Genomic DNA, 20,721 nt, shown 5'->3' with positions numbered 1-20,721 from the left:
GCCATCTCATGGGCCCACATAACAGTGTATAGCAGAGTGAAAAACACTAACTGCCCTACTGAAAGAGCAGAATGGGTACGATCAATGAAAACCAAGACACAGCTGCAGGCTGGGCCTTCCCATCACCATACAGATCCTCCGAGCTTCCTGCTCTCAGCTCCACTGTATCTGGCATGGCCAAGACACTGTGGTTCCTGACCCAACCTAGCCTTCTGTTCACTGCCAAAGTTCTGACCTCTTTTACCTAGGAAACATGGCTCTCCTATCGACCTGAAAGTTTGGTTAAAAGAGGCAAACAGGCCAGGTGATACATAAATTCATGGTTTATTCCCTTAAAGCTAGACAAAGCTACTGAACTTATACATACAAGGAGTCAGAGCTTAAGTTCTGACTGATAAAAGAATGACCAGGCTTAAATATGGTTTAGAACAAGCCCAACTCTGCATGTCTGTGTCACACAAATTTATGATCTCCACATATGTTTAACTATATTATGAGAAAGGAATTTTCTTAATTGAATAGGTGGTAAACACAATGAGAGTTGATAAAGTGTCAATTGAAATTACTACCCCCAGGATAGGTTTTCTTTACCAATAAGATGCCATAACATAGTATATGTCCATATAATAATAGGACAAGAAAAAAATCCCATTATTCAAAGTAGTGCCTGCTTAAGGCACCCAGTCTTTGTAGACATTAACAGAAGAATGCTCTGGAGGGCATTGTAGTGTTGACACAGAAAAGGGCATTTTGAGTTCATTCAGAGAGCAAGGCATACCTGTAATGCCAAAAAACTGCAAAGCATTATAGTAGATTAAGCTGAGAGTGGGTCACAATGGTTTGGGGAGGGGTCCACAATACCTACACCCAACTAGTCCAGAGGAGAGCAAAGGAGAATGGAAACTGGTTTCTTATCACAATGGTTGTAAAAGCTCAACATTTGTAGCAAAATCACAATTTCCCTTTTCTCCTTTTAAAGTAAACACCAAACTCTCTAGAAAAAGAACTGGGCTGATGGCCAGCCAGGTAAGTTTCTTTTCTATATATAGTATTTACAAAGAAGAGATTTGACCTACAAAAGGAAGGAAGCTCCTGGCCTAGTTTAATGGCAGAATTGTGGGTACAGTAAAGAAGTCATGGTATTTGTTATGGAGAGTGGGATTAGTGGTCATTAGGTGGGAGTGGTCAGATAGTGGAGTAGAATGAGAAAGGCCATAAGTGACCAGAAAACCAAGATCCAACATTGTTCAGTGGATCCCAAGAATCTCTGGGAACAAGGGGAATATGGTGGAATTCCAAGTGGGAGCTCCTAGGTTCTGAGAGCCTTGAGGATGACGGCCATCTTCCTCCTTTCTTTTCATCCCAAGTGCTTAGCACAAGTCCCTGGCACAGAAAAGCCTTAGCAAACACTTGCTAACAGAAAAAAGAAAAAAAAAGCTAATACTAAATTAGTCTTGGAGGTGTTCAGTACTGCATCCTAGGTAATTCTGATCCCCTCATGCAAGTCAAGAAGTATTCTGCTTTTGTTTGCCAGCTAACCCATCCTACCCTTCTCCCACTACACAGCAGTGCACGTTGCTGCAAACTTTAAAACTGTTTTATAAGCAACAAGAACTCTACAAGTGTAAAAAATGTTCTGACACCAGAAACCCAGCTTCAATTCACCTAAAAATGAGGAAAATTCACAAGCACTTCTTAGATTCAGGTAACGAATTTTTATATTTAAAGATGTTTCTACATTTTAGGCTAGTATTTAGCAGCATGCTATGTTTTAAATCAACTTTTTAAAAATGTGCATACTAACCAAAGGAATCACCAAATTCTTCATCCTGCTCAGTTTCTTTCACCTTCCCAATAATTGAGAGATCCAAGTCTTCAGGGAAAGGTAATTTACCAGAAGGACGTGATGGTTTTTTGTTTAGCTAAAAGTGAAAAAAAGCCAAATAACTGAATTGCTCTGACACTAAAGATATAATTGCATTTATTTAATAAGGATACTCCTGTTCTTATGGATGCCCTGAAGAATCAAAGAAAAATGGACTCTCTTTAATGGCACCCTTCCATTTCTACTTATTATACTGACTTATACGGACATAGCCCACAGTAGGATCCACCTGAACACTGTCCTCAATAACGCTATTAAAATAAAAGTACCTTCCCACCTAATGTAATGGAAACTGCTATGACATCTTTCTGACCAACTACTCATTTACAGTATAGTTTCTATTGAAACAAAGTCCCTAGAACACTGTTGTCTGAAGTTGTATTTCAGGAACCTAATTCACAACATTTGGTAGAAGTACACACCTTTCTGTTTCTTTAGCACTCAGCACAGCGCTTGGCACATTTAATAAAACATTCACTGATTTTAAATGCCAACATATATAGGGCAAAGGTGATAAGAACGTAGAACATGAAAACATGAGACTTCAAAGATAGGATGGTTCCATCACCCAATAGTCACTTCCAAGAGGTACGTGTCTTCTCAACATTAGGCTCTCCTAAGGGAAGGGACTCCCAGTGTTTTGTTTTTAAAGTGCAAGGATTAAGCTCACTGCAGCAGCACATACACTAAAACTGAAATAAAAGATACTAAAAACAGCCCCTGAGGAAAGAGAACACCCAAATTTATGAAGCGTTCCATATTTTTAAGACTTAAGACCAACACAACAAAACTATGATTCCAGAGGACCAATGATGAAGAATGCTCCCCATTTCCTGACAGAACAGAAAACATGCAGGCTGAGACACACATTCGCAATATAAGAATTTTTTGCTTGCCTATGCATATTTGATGCAAGGGTTTTTTTCTTTTTTTTCTCTTCAGTGAGGAGGTAGATGAGAGAAAATGTCAATTGGAAAAAAATTTTAATAAAAAAATTAAAGCACAAGGCTGGCAATATCCCTAATATGATTAACAAGTCATGCCCCTCTCCCCCTGCAGAAACAGCTCCCCCTTCCCAACTAATAATCTTATTCTTTAAGAGAGACTTCTGAAAGAGAACATTTACAGTTTTTTCCTCTTTACTAGTTTCATTTACAATCTCTTTCCCTGTTTGACCTGAGTTTTCCCAGGTCTCTTCAACATTTACTTCTTATTCCTAGTTAACCAAACTCAGCTACATAATTTAACAGTTGGAAGGGACTTGAGAGACTGAACAAGAATCCCTTCCCACATATCCAAACAGTAACTGTGCCCTCTGCTCTAAGACCTCAGGAGATGGAGGACCTATTAACTCCAAAAGCCTTAAATCTCTAACTTCTACTCTTAACCCTAATTCTGCCCTCTGTTGTCCAGGGCAGAAGGTCACACTCCAGGTGTGACCACCAAAGTAGTGACTAGGGAAGAATGAAACCCATTCTTTCCCTCCTAAGGGAGTTGTCTATAGATTATAGGTTTCCCTCTTTCCCTCCCCTCCAAAAAAAACAAAAAAAATCACTAATTTTCTGATTCACTACAGTGTGAATTTTGTTCCTCCTTATACAGCTTCTTCTAAAGAAGCTCTGGAATGATTGACATTTTTAATTATGATTACTTACTATGGAATACAAGGAAACTATAGTCCCTAGATATTTTGGTTTGTAGTAATTTCTTCTATGTATCCCTAGACTGTTTGAATTAATAACAGACCATTTTAGTAGGAAGAAAGTAAGACTTTCACATGGAAACAGAGACATCATATAGTCAAGGATCCTATACCAAGACACCATCAGTCACAAACAAAAGTTTAATTTCTAACTGCATTTAGCTGTATTCAAACATCTCAATTCATAGTTCTTATCAATAACAAATTGTTAGGAAGTTAATAACAATAATTGTGGTAAATGTCAAACACCTTGCGTTACAAATAACTCCATAATTGCACTTTGGATGCCTTTGTGACAGTCAGATTCCTACAGCAATTTGCTCTGCAACAGAACTTCCTTATTTGAAAAAACAATGGAATTCTTTTATGGAGACATCTTCCAGCAAAGAAAAAAAATGTATTACTTCCTTAACCTGGATGCCTACATTTGCCTTGATATTTTGCAGAATCACTGCCCACAATATTAACTTAGAAAATCACAGCTATATTTTAACTTACACTTTAAGATAAACTGGCCAAAGTAAAGTACACCTGGGCACCAGACTGCTTTCCTTTTGGGCTCTGGTCATTAACAGCTGTTCCTGCTTTCCAACCTCACATGACTCTCTCTCAACCCAGCCAATTCTCAAAAAGCAAAACTAATACATTCCCAATTTTCAGAGGACCATAAATTATTTAAATTGTCTATGACTCCATTTTTAAAAATCTCCATTTTTTTTTCATCTTGCCAATTATTAGAGAGGGGCTGCTTTAAGACAAAAGGGATAAAAGCATTTAACCAGGAATTTAAAATATAATTTTAATTCTGGAATTTCTATCAGTGCATTATCTTAACATTTCTGTCTTATACAGACATACAGTCAAATGATCTGAGAATAACAACGTGACAGAATTACACATAAATAACCATATTTTAAAAATACAGCCTAAAAGGAATTAGCTAGCTACAGAATCATCATAAATTTTAATGTTCCAACCTATCTGAGACAATGAAAGTTTAAATATAGCTGTGAAGTTTATGAACAAACGTACAAGTAAACAATGTCTCCCATAAATGAAGTGACATGGCACCTTTTTCAGGTAAAGACAAATAATTTACAGCACCGAAACAGTAGTTAGAATATTATGTAAAAATGCGTTTGCTAACTAAAACTAAATCTAGTGAAAAGAGAATAAAAGCCAACAGCAACCTTTATTTGATATTAACACAGAAACCTCCAAAACTGAAATTTTTTTTTGCCAAGAAACCAAATTAATGAGACATTCCTGGGGGGAGGACGGGACAGGAGGCATTGTAAGGGTCGGATTAAATCCAATGCGCAGCGCGGGCGTACGGGCCCAATTATCAGTACAATTTTCCCCCTAGTCCTGCTAAAAAGCCCCCAGCCAGAGCGCGACGCCCGGCCTCCAAGCACGTCTGCGGAAGCCCAGCGCCCCCGCGGACTCCAGGGCGGATGAAAGGGGTGGCCGCGATCAAGCCCCCGGCCCTCTGGCGGCTGGAGCAGGATGGACGCGGGTGGGAGTAGGCCAGCGTGCGTGGGCGCGGGTGAGCGTGACTGAGCGCGCAGGGCAGCCGGCCGGCGCCGGGGCGGCCGCCCGTCACACCTGGTCCCGCAGCCGCGCCAGTCTCTGCGACAGCTCGTCCTGCTCGGCCGAGGCCACGGTGGCCACGGAGCCCGTCTGGCCCTGCGGCAGCTCCATGTTGAGGTCCAGGCCGGCCTCGTCGGCCATCTCCTGCAGCAGCAGGTCCACCTGGCCCTGCGGCGTGGTCAGCGTGGTGGTGCTGCTCATCGTGTCCTCCATCTGCTGCGTCTGCACGTCCAGCGTCTCGAACTGGTGCTCGAACTTGTCCATGAGCGCCGAGATCTTCTCCAGGTTCATGCTCCTCAGCGCCGCGTCCATGGACTTGACCACGCCGGCCAGGGACTTGGTGACCCTGCCCATGGTCACGGCCGTCTGCACGCGCGCCGCCACGGCGTCCACGCGCGCGCTCAGCCGCAGGAAGTTGACGCCCTGGTTCTTCTGGCGGATGGCGTTCTCGGCGTGGATGCGCGCCACCTCCGTGTTGCCCTTCTGGATGGCCTTCTTGATCTTGGCCTTCTCGGCCTTCTCCTCCTTCTCGCACTTCTTGGCGCTCCTGCTCAGCTCCTTGGCGGCAAATTTGAGGTTGAAGAGGTGTTTCTCCATGGCCGACATGGTGCCGAGGCTTCGGAGAGGGCGCTCGGCCCAGGAAGGAGCGAGGCAGTCGAGGCTCCCGGCCCGGAGGGACCTCTCTCCGGGGCGACGAAGGCTGCGGCGCCCGGCGGGGGTGGGACAGGCGGCCCGTCTGCGAGGCGCCCCCTCCCCAAACCCGAGGCCGGCCCGCAGCGCAGCCCACACAGCCCGGCTCGTTTGTTTTGGATCCCACTTCCTGTTTGGACGTGCTTTGTGTGCCTGCGTGACTGATTACGTAGCAAGGGCCGGCCCAGGAAGGGGAGGCGGGGACAGCGAGGCTCAGACACAAAGAAAGGGCAGGGAAGGCTGAATCACGCAGGGGACGAGACCAGGAAGGGGCCGGGGCAGCATCTCCCACTGGCTTCAGACACCAAGAGGGGATTGGGTGTCGGCAGCATCGGGTCAATAGGGGGCGGGGCCAGAGTGAGGAAGGGGCGGGGCAGCATCTCCCACTAGCTTCAGGCAGCAACTCGGGGATAGGATGTCAGCAACAGCCACCAAACTACGTAAGCAATGGGCGGGACCGGCAGAAGACGGAACTGGGGGCAGCACCTCACAAGTTTCAATCAACAAGGGCGGGGATAAGACGTCAGCAGCCCAAGAAGAGAAAGGGGCGGAGCCAGCGTCTCACACTAGCTTCCGGCACCAGAGAGGGCGAAGGTGTGAGCAGCTGCCATTGGCTTAGCTCAGTCGGGGGGCAGAGCCAGTAGCAGGCAGGGGCGGGGCCAGCGTAGCACCAGTTTCGGGCACATCTCCAGAGCACCAAAGGAGGCTGGGGCGGGGCCATAATCAGTCAGGCGCATCCCTAAGAGCCCTCATTCAGGAAGGGTGAAGACTTCTTAAAAGCCAAAGAATTAAGTGGCTTTTAAAAGATCTCGCAATTTCCCTGTCCTGAGGCTCTTCTATGCCTTTGAGGAGCCTTACACTAGCGTGGTACCTGTTTTCACTGCAGGAAGTCCATTTTCTCTTTTTCTTAAAACACATTTTATTGATGCCTTTTGTTCTTACAAGAGTTATTTCAACCCTCCCCCCCACACACACACACACCCAGCGACAGGAAAAACAATTAAGCACAAAACTCAACTGTGAAATGAGGAAGTTGCAGTGGCTAAGATCCCTTTCCACTCTAAATAAATTCAGGATTGCATCTGATAGTGTATACAGTATTTTCTCCTAGTAACTGGGGGGCTGGTTTTCTGTCCTCTTATCCCTATGCACCTCTTCCTCCAGCTGCAATCAGTGGTATATATTCCTAACAGCATGGACTGCATCTGAAATCAGACAGCTGTGTCCCAGTCTTGGCTCTGACACCTCCTAGCTGTGTAACTCTGGGCAAGACCTTCACCTCCTCTCTAAAATGTGGTTGGGCACCATTAACTGAGATCCAATTCAACTCTAAATCTATGATACTAAAGGGTACAGGACAGCTCATTTAATTGTGAATATTTTCAAGGAATGAATAAAATTTCAATATTTTATTTAATTAGCATAAATGAGATTTCATAGGAAGACATGAGACACATAGGAAATCTCATTAAATTAATCTAACTAATATGGAAAATCGTCCCCCAATAGCTAATGAAAGCTTTTACTCCATAGGAAATTGTCATGGCTAAAATTTATACTAATTAAACAAAATGTTGACAATTTCATTTCGTTTCTTGAAAATATGCATAGCTAATAAGATTTCCTATGTGTCCAGACTTTAGCGACACCTTGTATTATATGAGCTCCAAATTCATCCCAACAACCAGTACTATGTAAGTACTATGAATATTACCATCTTCAATCCCTATCAGAAGAAGCCTTCCAGATACACAGTCCGGGATAGACAATAAGAGATCCTTAGAGACCATTTATTTAGTCAGTAGATCAGAGATGCAGAGGTAAAAGACAGCAATCCCCCTCCTTTTACAGATAAGAAAAGGTGAGTAGAAAACACAAATGTAAACTGAACCTTCCTCATCAACTCAGTCTAGCATGGTAATGGCTGGGCAGCTTTGATCCCTACACAGAAATTGTAAACACCTTTGACTATTTCTCCCACACATCAAATCCAAAACTTGCTCCTCCCTTCAAAATATTGTTTCCTTATTTCCTTTCTCCTTGCATCTTATAGAGATGCTGTTCATATCACCACATCACCACTGAACACTGTCTTTCAAAAACACTGGTCTTTATTTCTTAGGCTGTAGCCAGGATGATTTTTGTTGAATACTGTGATTGCACTGCTTCATCTTTCAGCCTTTCAATGATAACACCCTGTGCTAAAACCACATCATGCCTCTTCTTTAAAATTAAAAAAAAAAAAAAACCTTGTCTTCCAAATATAGTTTTGAGGGGCAGCAAGGTGGGGCAGTGAATAAAGCCACCAGCCCTGGAGTCAAGAAGGAACTGAGTTCAAATTCTGCTTCAGACTTTTGACACTTAACTAGCTGTGTGACCTTGGGCAAGTCACTTAATCCCAATCACCTTGCTTTTCCCCCTCAAAAACAAAAAACAAATGTAGTCTTGATCCTGGCATTCAGAGCTTTCCACAATCCAGTTCAAATCTATCTGACATTATTTCACACACAGTCTGTAGACCAACCAACCCGTACTGCTCTCCACCCCCATTCTCATCCTTTCCTCTTCTATCTTCAAGCTTCTGATTATTTTGTCCCTTATGTCTCACTTTCCTTCTCTTAGAAGTCTGTCCCTTAGAGGTCTTAAGTATATTTTATCTCTTCCAAAGTGGACACAAAGGAGGATGGCAAAAAGTATACTGGTAGATATGCTTCTGGTTTTAGAAATGAAACATGAGATGCCTTCTCCCTCTCTGTCATAGGTATCATAGATACATAAATGCCTGCATGTATACCTTCTTCAAAAGTCATGGTGAGTGCCAAACATTAAAAAAAAAGAAACTGACTAAATCTCAATAAACAGGGAACTGTTAATTATGGATATATGAGTCATGTCAGAATCAGCTGTCTTGTCTGTGCAGTTAGACTCAATTAGCTTCGGTAAAATTCAAACTCAAGAGAAACGAAGATGACCAAAATAGCTTCAACAAGACCTATTCAAACAAGCCACCAATACCCAAAAATGGAAAAAACACAAAGGTACTGACTTGGAACAATCACCATTTCCTACAAAATCTTAACCAAAGTAAAGCAGTCACCAAAGCAAGAAGTGCGCCACCGCCCTATCCCCCCAATACACAGTGAAAAATCATGGAAGAAAAAGCATGCAAGTTTGATGTGAGAGCCCAGTGAGCCGCAGCATCTAAAAGCATTTGTAAATGAAACCGGAAGGTGCACAACTAAGAGGTTCACACTGGAACAGTGTGTCCTATTTCCATTTAAGCCACACAACTGGATTCTTAGTACTTTAGTCACCAACTTGCTAAAAATGAGGAAGTAGAAAAAAGGATTTCAGAGAAGACAGCATGGGGAACAAGTGTAACAAAATACCCACTTAAGAAATCCATACTGGGGAGCCAGGAGAACCTTGTACTGTGGAGACTAACTTGACAGACTGGGCTCCTCTCAGCAATGCAAGGCTCTAAGACAGCTCCAAAAGACTCATGATGGAAAGAGATGTCCACATCCAGGGGAAGAACCACAGTCTGTCTGTCTGTCTCTCTAGTGTTTTGTCCCTTCTTTCTCATTGTTCACTCCATTGGTTATAATCCTCCTTTACAACTCGACTAATATTTAATGTGAAGGTATTTGTAGAACCTATATCATACTGCATACCACCATGGTGAGGGGGTGGGGGGAGGAGAGGAAGGGGGAGAAAATTTGAAACTCAAGGGACTGTGGAAATGAATGCTGTAAGCTAAAAGAAAATAAATAAAATTTTTTAAAAATAAAAAAGAGAAATCCATGCTGGAGGCTATGTAAGCTGGAGAGCACTGGGTATCATTTTAATTATAACTCTCAAACAGAGGAAGATACCAAAAGCATGAATAAAAAATGAGATTGTGAGAAATGCTGACATTTTGGTTTCCACAAATTCTACAGGAACAGTGGACAATGCATGGGGTGTGCAGCAAGTTATAAATCAGAATAAGAGAGGAAGGGTAGAGCTGGCTTAAGTGGCTAGGGCCAAGGTCCATCCCCAACTCTTTACTAACACACATGCTTAACTGGCCTTAGGCATAGTAACTGACACAGCCCACACAGAATTAGAGCCTCATTATCTGATCACGGATCCCACATGACAGCCCATGTTTGGGGAGGGGCAACACAGGAAGCAGCAGTCCAAAAAGGGGGAGTTCTCATCCAATTGGGTCCAATGGATGTAATGAGGGGTGGAATAAGGTGGGTTAACCCCTTGCTCTGCTTCTATATAGGTGTCTGTTTTGTCCTGTGAGGGAACATGCAAATATGCTTCTCCAGAGAATTGCCAATAAAAGTCTCTCTTCTTTCATTGCACAAATTGTGATTTCATTATTACCTAGTTAACTGTAGTTTGGGGAATTCAACGAGCCTTCTCAGGCTGAATTCTGAACTGAGTTAAGTCTGGGGTCTTTATAACAAGACTATACCAATACAAGACATAAATAACTACAAATCCATATACCTATTTTTTTTATTCAGCATTTATTAAGTACCTACTAAGTACAAAGCCCTGGGAATACAAAGATTAAAAAAAAAAAAACCCAGCCCCTGCCTTAGTCATTTTATCATTCTGTTTATCAAGAGAATACAATATGGCACCATGCAGAGTCAGCAAGACTTGGTTCTTTGGGGGCAGCTAGCCCTGGAGTCAGGAGGACCTGGGTTCAGATTCGGCCTCAGACACTTTAACACACACACACACACAAACTAGCCGTGTGACCTTGGGCAAGTCACTTAACCCCAACTGCCCTCCAAAAAAGGGGGGGAAAAAGACTCGGTTCTTTTGACACCTATTATTTATGTATAAACTATGGATTTAGCCTCTTGGTTTTCCAGGCAGGAAGGTATTATTTAGGAGGAAGGGACAAAATAATCAGAAACTTTGAGATGGGAGAGGAAAGGAAGAGAATGGTGGATGGAGATTAGTACAATTTGAAAAGACAGCAGACGATGAAGTGTGATAAGTTTGGATAGGTAGGTCTGAGCGGGATTGTGGGGCACTCTGAATGCCCAGGAATAGGAGCATTTTTGCTAGGCTATGTTATTACTAAAGAGTTTTTTAAGTAATATTTCAGCAAATAAGTAAATTCAAAACAACTGGATTAGGGTAAATCCACTAGCAATCAAAGAAGGATTCTTCAGCTAGAATGTGTGAACTTTTATTTTTAAGACTCTGCAACTATATTTAAAACTAATTGTTTTCCTTTGAAATCCTATGTATCTTTGCTGTTGTTCAGTGGTTTGGGCCAAGTCAGATGCTCTGTGACCCATTCTGGGGTTTTCTTGGCAAAGATCCTGGAATGGTTTGCCATTTCCTTCTCCAGCTCATTTGACAGATAAGGAAACTGAGGCAAAAAGTGACTTGCCCAGGGTCACACAGCTCTTAAGTGTCTGAAGGTGGATTTGAACTCAGAAAGATGGGTCTTCTTCACTCTAGGCCTGGCCCTCCATTCACTGTGCTACCTAGCTGCCCATCTGTATTTTGCTGCATTTCAACACATTATTCTGAGAAATGATTCACAGATTGCCAAAGGGATCCATGACACAAAAAAAAGATTAAGAACTCCTGAGTTCTAGAGGAAGTGGGAAAGGCTTCTTGGAGTATGTGATATGTAAGCAGAGCTGGGAAGGAAGCTAAGGCTTAGAAGAGAAGGTGGAAGGAGGGAAGGCACTGAAGGCACAGCTACAGAAATGCACAGATGTCCGAGACAGTAACACCCAACTCGAGGACTATTAGGTAGATCAGAGTGTGTGACGGGCACTAACATGGAACAGGAGCGTCTCACGGGTGGTGTCCCACTGCTGTCAGGAGAAAATGAAACTCTCCCGACTGGCATTTAAAAGCCCTTCCCAGATCTGTGCTTTAGGAAGCCATTTGGGCAGCTGTCTGTGGAGGGGCCGGGCTGGAGAGAAGAGCTTTATATAACCTTTATAAGGATGCTCTATGGAAGGGAGGGGTTCTTAACCTGGACTCTATAAATCTGTTTTTTTTTTAAATGTATAACTGTATTTCCATGTAATTGGTTTCCTTTGTTAATTGTATCTATTTTATTTTGTGCATTTAAAAACACTGCTCTGAGATGCTGAGGACAGTCTTCCCCAGACTGCCAAAAAGGTCCATGGCACAAGAAAGGTTAAGACCCTCAAGGAAAGGATCACAAGGAGAAAAAAAGCTTAAGAAGTCCTCTGTCCAGTCTAGGGCATCCTTAAGAAAACTGAGTAGGGAATAGTCAGGCTTCAGTAAAGGATTTTCCAAAGCAGGCCACAAATCTACAGCCATGCAAGTGAGTGAAAGGTTCCAGGAACACAAGATTCCCACCGTGGTGATTGTTAGGTTAATTTTGTACAAAGATTCTGTAGAACACAATGCCTGCCACCCTGGCAGCTCTCCTCCAACAAGCACCCCCTCATACATGATCCCTCAGGAATGCCAGAGAGAGAACTCCATTCTGTGACCATTAGAGACACTGTGAGGCCATAAGCCAGGGACATTCATACCCTCACTAAAGATGCTCATCACTGTCATGGAGAATGTCTTATTCAGGATCAGAATGGAAGGATTCTCTCCTATCCAGCGGTTCTACCTTTGTGTATGTCATGGGCCCTGCTTTGGCAGTCTGACAGGGCCTAGAATAATTTTTTTTTAAAGTAGTAACTTAAGGAAATGTTAAGTTTTAATTAGAGGATCTGAGATCCACGATTACTCATCAAAAGATACTAATGTAACAATCCTTACAGGAAAAAACAAATGGATGAAGAATGCCTACTCTCTAGACTATGAAATACAGTTGGAAGACTAGTCCATTGAGACAGTAAATCAGTAATTAGACCTAGGACAAGGATTGTAGGTGGATAATAAGCTGGGCCCAGAATTTAAGAGGAAGAGGCTGAGTTGCGTTTGAGAAACTACTAAGTGATCCAGGCTATTCTCCAACACAAATATGTATCTATACTTTTTAAATGTAAATGTTCTCCTGGGAATACTATGTAGTTGCAAATTTTGGAACAGTGTAAGAGTCAAGGCTGTATGTAGGTAGCTAAATCTAAAATTCAGCAGAAGTACAGAGTGTAAAGCCAAGCAAAGGCAATTTCCAAGGTTCAGAATACCAGCATAGTAACTCTCCATTTTATCCAGTGACAAACTAAGGCAAAACATTCACAGAACAGAGAAAATCAAAATACAGCATTCACCAAGTAGGACTCAATAATTTCCAGCTCCACCCCTGGGCAGTACATTCATTTAGTCAATCACAAAGTCTGTCTTTTCAAATGGAGATTAAGATTAGTTTCCAATCACAAGGTATATTCTTTTGGTCAATCACAGAGCACAAAACAGTCAAGTTTCCCACCCCCTGGATCACAACTGAATTACAATTATCATCAGTTAATGCCAAGCACCTTCTCAAAAGGGGCAGTACAGAGCACAAAGGCCATGTACCCCTGAGCTACTGCAAGGTTAAGATATCATTATAGCATTTAGTACCCAAAGAGAGATCTTTATCTTGACCTGAAGCAAATTCTCAACAATCTCAGTTCCTGGGGAGACAAAGCTTAACAAGGTCACAAGATAGGGTGCCAGTGTCCTCATCAATTCACTGTCTTCAGAACAGTCTCGCCCTGAACCAACAGCAAGGTTCCAGGACTTTTGCAACAACAAAGCACTGTCCTTCACCAGCAGAGGAATCTGGCAAAACAACATCAAAACAGACAGACAAAATACCGGCATCACAGCCATGTCTCCTCAGCCCATGGCAACTCTCAAAAGTCCTGGGCAGCTCCAACTGGCCCTCTGCAATCCTCTCTCTGCCTCCACAATACTGCTCCCAAAAGTTCTTCTGCCCCTCTCTCTGCTCGGGCCTTCTCTCAATCCCCGGCACCAGCTCCTCCCAGTTCTGCCCTCTCTTTTGGTCAAGTCCATCCCATAAGTGGGATTCACAAGCTCAAGGTTTCAACACTCAACCCAAAAACCAAGCCAATACAGGGGTATCTTTAAATTCCACTTACTATTACACAGAGTGGGAGCAAGCTACATATTTTCCAAAGATGACTTAAATTCAAGAAGTGGTTTATAGGGTTTTGTCAAGGAAATGTATGAAGAAAGTAGACTGGCCATATATAGAATAAGAAATTGAAAACTGATTTCCCCCCCCCAAATTTTGTTAAGATGTGATCAAGCCAACATAGATTTAACATTAAATAAAAAAGTAATATTTTATTGATGCCATTTGTCCTTACATGTGCAAGTCACTTCACCCTGTTTGCCTCAGTTTCCTTGTGTGTTAAATGAGCTGAAGAAGGAAATGGAAACCATTCCAGTATCTTTGCCAAGAAAACCTCAAATGGGGTCACAGAGAGTCAGACGGGACTGTAAAACAACAACAGTCCTCACAACAGCCTAATAACGCACAAATGGATCATGCTCAGAATTTGTCTTGACAAAAGAGCCAGCCTCACCAGAGGGACAACAAATGACATGCCTGAGCCTGCAGCAGACTGGGCACTTTCTCCTGTATGGAGAAAATCTATGGCTCAAGGAATCACAGATGTACAGCTGGAAGGGGCCTTCAAGGCTACCGAGTCCAACACGTTTGTTTTAACAGATTTAGAAACTGAAGCTTGAAGAAGTGAAGTGACAACCACAGTCACACTAGTACTGTCTGAGGCATAATGTGAACTCAAGGCTTCCTGACTCCAAGGCCACCTACATCCTGGGAGAACTTGGACAAGTCCACAAGATCCCATGATTCATTCTAAGGGAATCCAGCTTGACTAGAATGCCACATCAACTACACCACAGACCAAAGTGTTAAAGAAGTAAATACTATGCATAGACTTATCAACATCTAAGAAACAGAACTGTGTGTCTTGCAGAAAAAACATTATTTTCTATTGTTGTTTGGCTTGAATTGTACTAAAACATAAAAAGGTAACTTACCTCTTTGCTATGACTTTGTCTCCCAGTTTCCTTCTTTGACTCCTTCTTGGAACTAAAGAGAAAGACAAAAGAGAGCTTAAAAAATGTCAAAGTTTACAGAGGGAAAACATTGCCAACTTCTTTCCAACCACTTACTTTTCTTTTGGAGACAACTGAAGTTACGTGAATTGCCCAGGGTCAGAGACCTATCAAGTTTCCAGAGTCTGAGGTCACATTTTGAAGCCAAGTCCTCCTTCCTCTAGGGCCAGTGCTCTATCCACTGGGCCACCAAGCCGCCCTTCAACTACTCACTTTTCAAATGCCTCCTTTGTATTACCTATATCACTACTACTCTATTCAATAAAAACTAAAGCCCTGAAACCTGTCAGCTAGGTGGTACAGTGGGTAGATCACTGGACCTGGAGTAGGGAAGACCCAAGTTCCAATCTAGCTTCCAACACTTACTAGCTGTGTGGACTTGGCCTGTCTGCCTCCGTTTCCACATCTGAAAAGTGGGGATAGTAACAGCACCCACCTCCCAGGGCTGCTCTGAAGAGAAAACAACATAACCCTTGTAAAAGCAACATTGGCAGAGCTTAAAGTATTATATAAAAGCAGCTATTATTTTATTACTATTATTAAAATAATTGCTATTTCTGTCTTCTCTCCTGTTCACAACCAACTTGCATAAAAGCATATTCTATCCTCTGAACTTCCATTTTTTTCGACTTCCAAATCAGCCCCTTAGGCATCTGGCTTCTACTTCTACTTTGGCCTAAAGTGCATTTGTTTTTGATCGGCACTTAGCAACAGATATGATAGAAAGGAAAATTAAAAGAAGGGGGGGAGGAGGAGGTAGAAATTAAATTTCTAGAAGGAAATTAAAAGAACAAGTACCAACAAAGAAAAACTTAAAATCTCTGTTTGCAATGAAGTTGAACATACACTGTCAAAATCCAAGATAGAGAAGGAAAAAGTCCAAGATAGACAAAGAAAAAAATTCATGGATATAATCATGATGTGGGCAGTTAGGTGGCCCATAAAGCAAAAGTCAGGAAGACCTGAGTTCAAATCTAGTCTCATACACGTACTAGCTGTGTGACCCTGGAAATGTCATTTAATCCCGTTTGCCTCAGTTTCCTCATCTGTAAAATGATCTGGAGAAGGAAATGGCAAATCATTCCAGTATCTCTGCAAAGAAAACTCCAAATGAGGTCAGAAATAATCAGACACAACTGAAATAACTCAACAACAAATCTTAGTGTGGTGGAAATAGTGCAGGATTTGGTGTTGGAAGACCTAGATTTAAATTCTGTCACTTTACTGCCTATGGGACCTTAGGTAAATCACAACCTCTCTGAGCCTCAGTTTCCTTATATGTAAAATGGCTAAGACGACGTTTAAGATCCCTTCTTGGTCTAAATATATGCTCATCATATAAGATAATTCCCACTAAAGTCATCTGCATTTCAATACACCATCCATCAAGAAAAAGGAAAAGGAGAACAGCCTTCACAAAATCTGGGCATAAATACCTTGCCTTTGTCCTTTGTTCTCAAAGAGGACCATGGCATCAGGGAAATGATGACATGACTTGCAGTTACCAAGGTATACCAGACTTAAACAAAGGCCTCTAAAGGCCTCATCCTCCTTGATCAGCACTACCACCTAGTCCCACTCCACCTCTGCCCCCTTCCAATCCTTGGCTTTCAAAACCCTCCGGATCCCAGATCTCCTGCTATGGTTCCTTCCCTGGGGCTCTTCCTCCTCCTAGCCCTTAAACACAAGTTTCCCAGGGCTCTGTCCCATAAATATTATCCTTTCTCTCCACTCTCTCCTCTGTGGCAATCTTATCCACTCCTAGGGCCAAACAGAACTAAAGGGTTTCCAAAGTCCCCTTCCAGCTCAGTCACACCATGGCCAAAGGTTACTCAGGGCTTCCTTCTAGAGTTTCTTAACCATAATTCTGACCTTCACTTGTCCTGCTTACAACTTGAACTCGGAATGTCTTCCCAGGACTGCTCCTCTTCTAACCTTCCCTGTCTCCATAATCACAATGATGACAATGTATGTAGAAACTCACAAATATTACTTCATTTCAGCTTCACAACGCCAGCATTTCCAGGGCTGTTGACCTCCATTTTACAGCTGAGGAAACTAAGGCAGACAGAGGTTAAACCACTTGCCCAGGGTCAACCAAGGCTCTCTTCCTTTCTCCCAGAGGCCCAACATCTCTGGTTCCTTCAACTCATTCTCATAAACAGTGAGCCTCCCTCCAGTCCTCTCATTAATGATTCTCATTGGACACACTGCCTCTTGCTGAAAGTACACACTTCTAAACCTGGTGCTGAAGTTCATTAACAAACCTACCTTCCCTGGCCTTTCCCTCATCTCATCCTGTACTCTAAGGCATACCTCCTCTCTACCTGCTGAAATCCCCCGCAGCAAGCACCACCTCCTCTATGAAGCCTGCCCTGACTCCTTACCTATCTGAAGAGATCACTGCCTCCTCCAAAGTTTCCTGAAATACTTTGTCTGGATCTCCCCTTTACCTCCTCATATTGTACCTTGCAAACTGATTATTGCATATATATCTTACTTAATGGTGAATACATCCTGTGGCCCTTTTCATCTCTGCATTCTTGGTACCTAGCACAGTGCAATATACAGAACAGATGTTTAATAATCATGTTGTTGAGATTAAAATGAAGCCATCATTCTGCCACACTGTATAGGGCAGGAATTGGGGATCTATACAGATTTCAGTTGGTCCATGAATTTGGACAGGAAAAAATTACCTTTATTTCACTAACTTTTGGTTTCCTTTGTAAATCTATGTGTTTTTGCTTCTTGCATTTAAAAAGTATTATTCTGAGAAAGTGCCTATAACTTCACCAAACTGCCAAAGGGATCCACGACACAAAAAAAGTGCCTCCAGCCCCAGCCAGAAGAATCTCTAGGAAAAATCACTTAACCTCTCAGCGTCCTACGCACTCTCTAAAAGAACAACTGCCCAACTACACTGGTAGAGAATTTCCTACACCAATGAAATTACAGGTCTAGTTCAAAACAAAACAGGGAACTACCAAAGCTCTTAGCAAAGTGCCTGGCATATTTTTGGTGTTTAATACATATTTATTGAATTCAATATATTTTGACATGAATGTCTACTCTTCCATGAGAATAGGAGAAAAACTAATTTAAAAAAATTCTGAATTTAAGAAACGTTCACTTTTTTCATATGTACGTTAGGACAGAAATAAAAGAGTTGTAGGTGAAACTAGGAATCTCTATTATGTGTAGCTTGGTATGTAAGTTCAACCTGTAGCTAGTATGGGTTTTTTTTTTCTGGTCTTCTTTTCCTTCGTTCATTTGTTAAAAATGCTTCAATGACCTTTCTTTTCTTTTTCTCCCCCTCCCACCTTTTTTTGGGGGAGGGAGGAGGTTGGGCAACCCTATCCCTCAACTCCCTCTCCCTCCCAACTCTCTTCTTACAACTGAAAAAAAAAAAAAAGCAAAACCTTTGTAATAAGAAATTCTTATCACATTGTGTTTGGAGGCATGGTATAATAATAACTAATATTTATTATTAATTACAATATATATTATATATTAATATGTAATAATTATATATTATAATTAATTACTAATAACTTACTACGTGCCAGGAATTGTGCAAAGTGCTTTATTTGAATCTCACAACAACCCTGGGGGAAGGTGCTATTATCATCTGTGACAAAGTGACTTGCCCAGGGTCACACAGCTAGTGTCTGAGGCTAGATGGGAAATCAGGTCTTCCTGACTCCAGGCTTACCCCCATCAGCATCAGCTCAGACGGTGACATTCAGGGTGGAGGTGGGGACGAGACCTGGCAGACCCCCAGCCAGAGTGGAAGCAGTGAGAATAGAAAGGGGGAGAATTTAGAGGTGGTAGAAATAAGGGTGCATGGCCTGGTCTTGGAGATGGATGAATGAGAAGGAGAAAAGTCACCATCACAGGCATCATCCACAAGCATCTCCTATCAATCAACATTTATTAAGTGTCTACAGTATACATACAGGCTACTAATGCTGAGGATACAAGAAGAAACTTAGTCCCCGAAGACTTAAGAGTCTAGTGGAATTTGCTAAGCTCGGCCATGTGCCAGCACAGTGCTAACCACTGAGGTCAGTTATAAGGAGGGTTTCAAACATTTGAAGCACCTAAGTGGCCCAGGGATATTCGGGGAGAAGACTCCAGTTCAAATTCTGCCCGAGACCCTTGAGGAGTCCCTGGACCTCTCTTGCCTTTTTCCCCTTCTGTAAAATGGGGAAAACACGGGCGACTATGTGGCACCGAGAATAGAGCAGGGTCGTGGAATCAGGAGGACCTGGGTTCAAATCCGTCCTCGGACACTTAATGCAAAAACTAGCCTGTGAGACCTTGGGCAAGTCACTTAACTCCAACTTCCCTCCAAAAAGCAAAAACAAAACAAAGACTCTCCAATAAGCGCTCATGTCACAGGGTTGTCAGGACGACAGGCTGAGCTGTTCTGTTACACAGTCACACGTTTATTGTATAAAATATGGCACATTTTGTCCTGCTAGCTCTTACAGGGGCTGTCACCAAGACGGCGGAGGGCAGCTCCCCAGGGGGCGGGCTGGGACGGCTGCGGACGCCGGGGCTGGAAGGGGTCTGGGGGAGATCCAGCCCGCTCAGAGACGAGGAAGCCCGGAGAGCGGGGCGCGTCTAGGGGCCGTAGCCGAGTGCACAGGGCTTTGCATACAATGGGCGCTCAATCTGTGCAGAATTCGACCGGAAGGTGTAGAAAAGGGGATAGAGCTGGAGGAAGGGGGGGAGGGGCTGCAACGGCCTCTCTGCGGCAGGTCCGGAGGCCCGGAACAGGCCGAAGGTCACCTCGCAGGTGTCCACAGCGGGAGGGAGAGGGGTGGATGCGGACGCACCCGCAGGAGGAGGGCGGACAAAGTCCGCAATCGCGCGGGGTTCGGCCGCCCGGGACTCCCCAGAGCAAGGGATGGAGGTGGGAGTCGTGGAGCCTTCCAGAGACAGCAGCAGGGAGGAGGGGCGCCTAGGTCCGCGCGGGCCGGAGAAGCCGCCCCCTGCCGCCTGCCCCGGGAATGGGGCACCCACCTCGCGTTTCTGCTTCTCCTCGAACTTCGCCGCCGGCCCATGTTTGGGGACGCCGAAAAGCTTCGGAAAGAGCTGGAGCCGGCTGGGACCTGACCCACCAGTCCTCCAAGGCGGCTTACGCTCCCCAGCCCGGGAGATGCCCGAGCGGCTCCAGGTCAAAGGCAAAGCCTGGACTGCTTATCGGACCGGATTTACCTCTGTAGCCTCCTCTGGGGCCGCTGCACAAGCTGACCCAATCTTTCAAAGTAAATCTATGCCGGGTTTTCCTTCTCGCCCGCAGCCCGCCCTGATTTTCAAATTTCACTGGCTGTGTCCTGGTGCCCCCAGCCACTGAGCGGTCTCCGCAGGCGGGCTCTTCGAGACTCCGCCCCCCCCTATTCACCCCACCAACCGGCTACTGCCAATCAACAATGATTTAGCGGACGCTTTGTTAAGCGCTGGGAATACCAAGGAAGGCAAAAACTGCCTTCATGAAGCTAAAAAATGGGAGACGGAGTGGCTAGTTGGCACCGTGAATAAAGTACTGGCCCTGGAGTCAGGAGGACCTGAGTTCAAATGCGGCCTCAGACACGTAACCCAAAAAAAGCTAGCCGAGAGACCTTGGGCAAGTCACTTAACTCCAATTGCCCTACCTTCCCCCTTCCAAAAAAATAGCAAAAAAAAAAAAAATGGGAGACAGTATGCGGACAACTGTGTACAAATTAGATACTTACTGGGGAAATTTAGAGCTAACTGAAGAGAGGTGGTGACCTTACAGGAGCCCAGTTGT

The 20,721-nt window shown here is 43.6% G+C and overlaps 2 protein-coding genes across 2 annotated transcripts in view; both read right to left on the bottom strand.

Moving 5' to 3' along the window:
- Positions 1-20,137, bottom strand: part of CENPU (centromere protein U) — a 47,312-nt gene extending 27,175 nt beyond the window's left edge. Inside the window, exons 1-3 of the mRNA XM_069096062.1 lie at positions 19,953-20,137; positions 14,844-14,895; positions 1,805-1,922 (exon numbers count right to left, since the gene is read on the bottom strand). Of these exons, the coding sequence (XP_068952163.1) occupies positions 1,805-1,922; positions 14,844-14,895; positions 19,953-19,993 (211 nt within the window). The 5' untranslated portion in view covers positions 19,994-20,137. The remainder of the gene's footprint in view (positions 1-1,804; positions 1,923-14,843; positions 14,896-19,952) is intronic.
- Positions 5,047-5,929, bottom strand: LOC138167359 (charged multivesicular body protein 1B1-like). Its single transcript, XM_069096116.1, has one exon. It carries the CDS (start codon positions 5,781-5,783, stop codon positions 5,187-5,189), a length of 597 nt encoding a protein of 198 aa, XP_068952217.1. The 5' UTR covers positions 5,784-5,929; the 3' UTR covers positions 5,047-5,186.
- Positions 20,138-20,721: the final 584 nt, after the last annotated feature.

The sequence above is a fragment of the Petaurus breviceps genome, unplaced genomic scaffold (assembly GCF_028583685.1).
Source record: "Petaurus breviceps papuanus isolate PSGF00001 unplaced genomic scaffold, PetGlider_PUasm1.0 126, whole genome shotgun sequence".
In the NCBI taxonomy this organism is placed as follows: domain Eukaryota; kingdom Metazoa; phylum Chordata; class Mammalia; order Diprotodontia; family Petauridae; genus Petaurus; species Petaurus breviceps.
The sequence above is the reverse complement of the archived record's forward strand: the minus strand, read 5'-3'. Positions and strand labels throughout refer to the sequence as shown.

Bases quoted from the DNA above. Each gene is read 5' to 3' on its own strand.
- LOC138167359 (XM_069096116.1), bottom strand. From the start codon at position 5,783: ATGTCGGCCATGGAGAAACACCTCTTCAACCTCAAATTTGCCGCCAAG.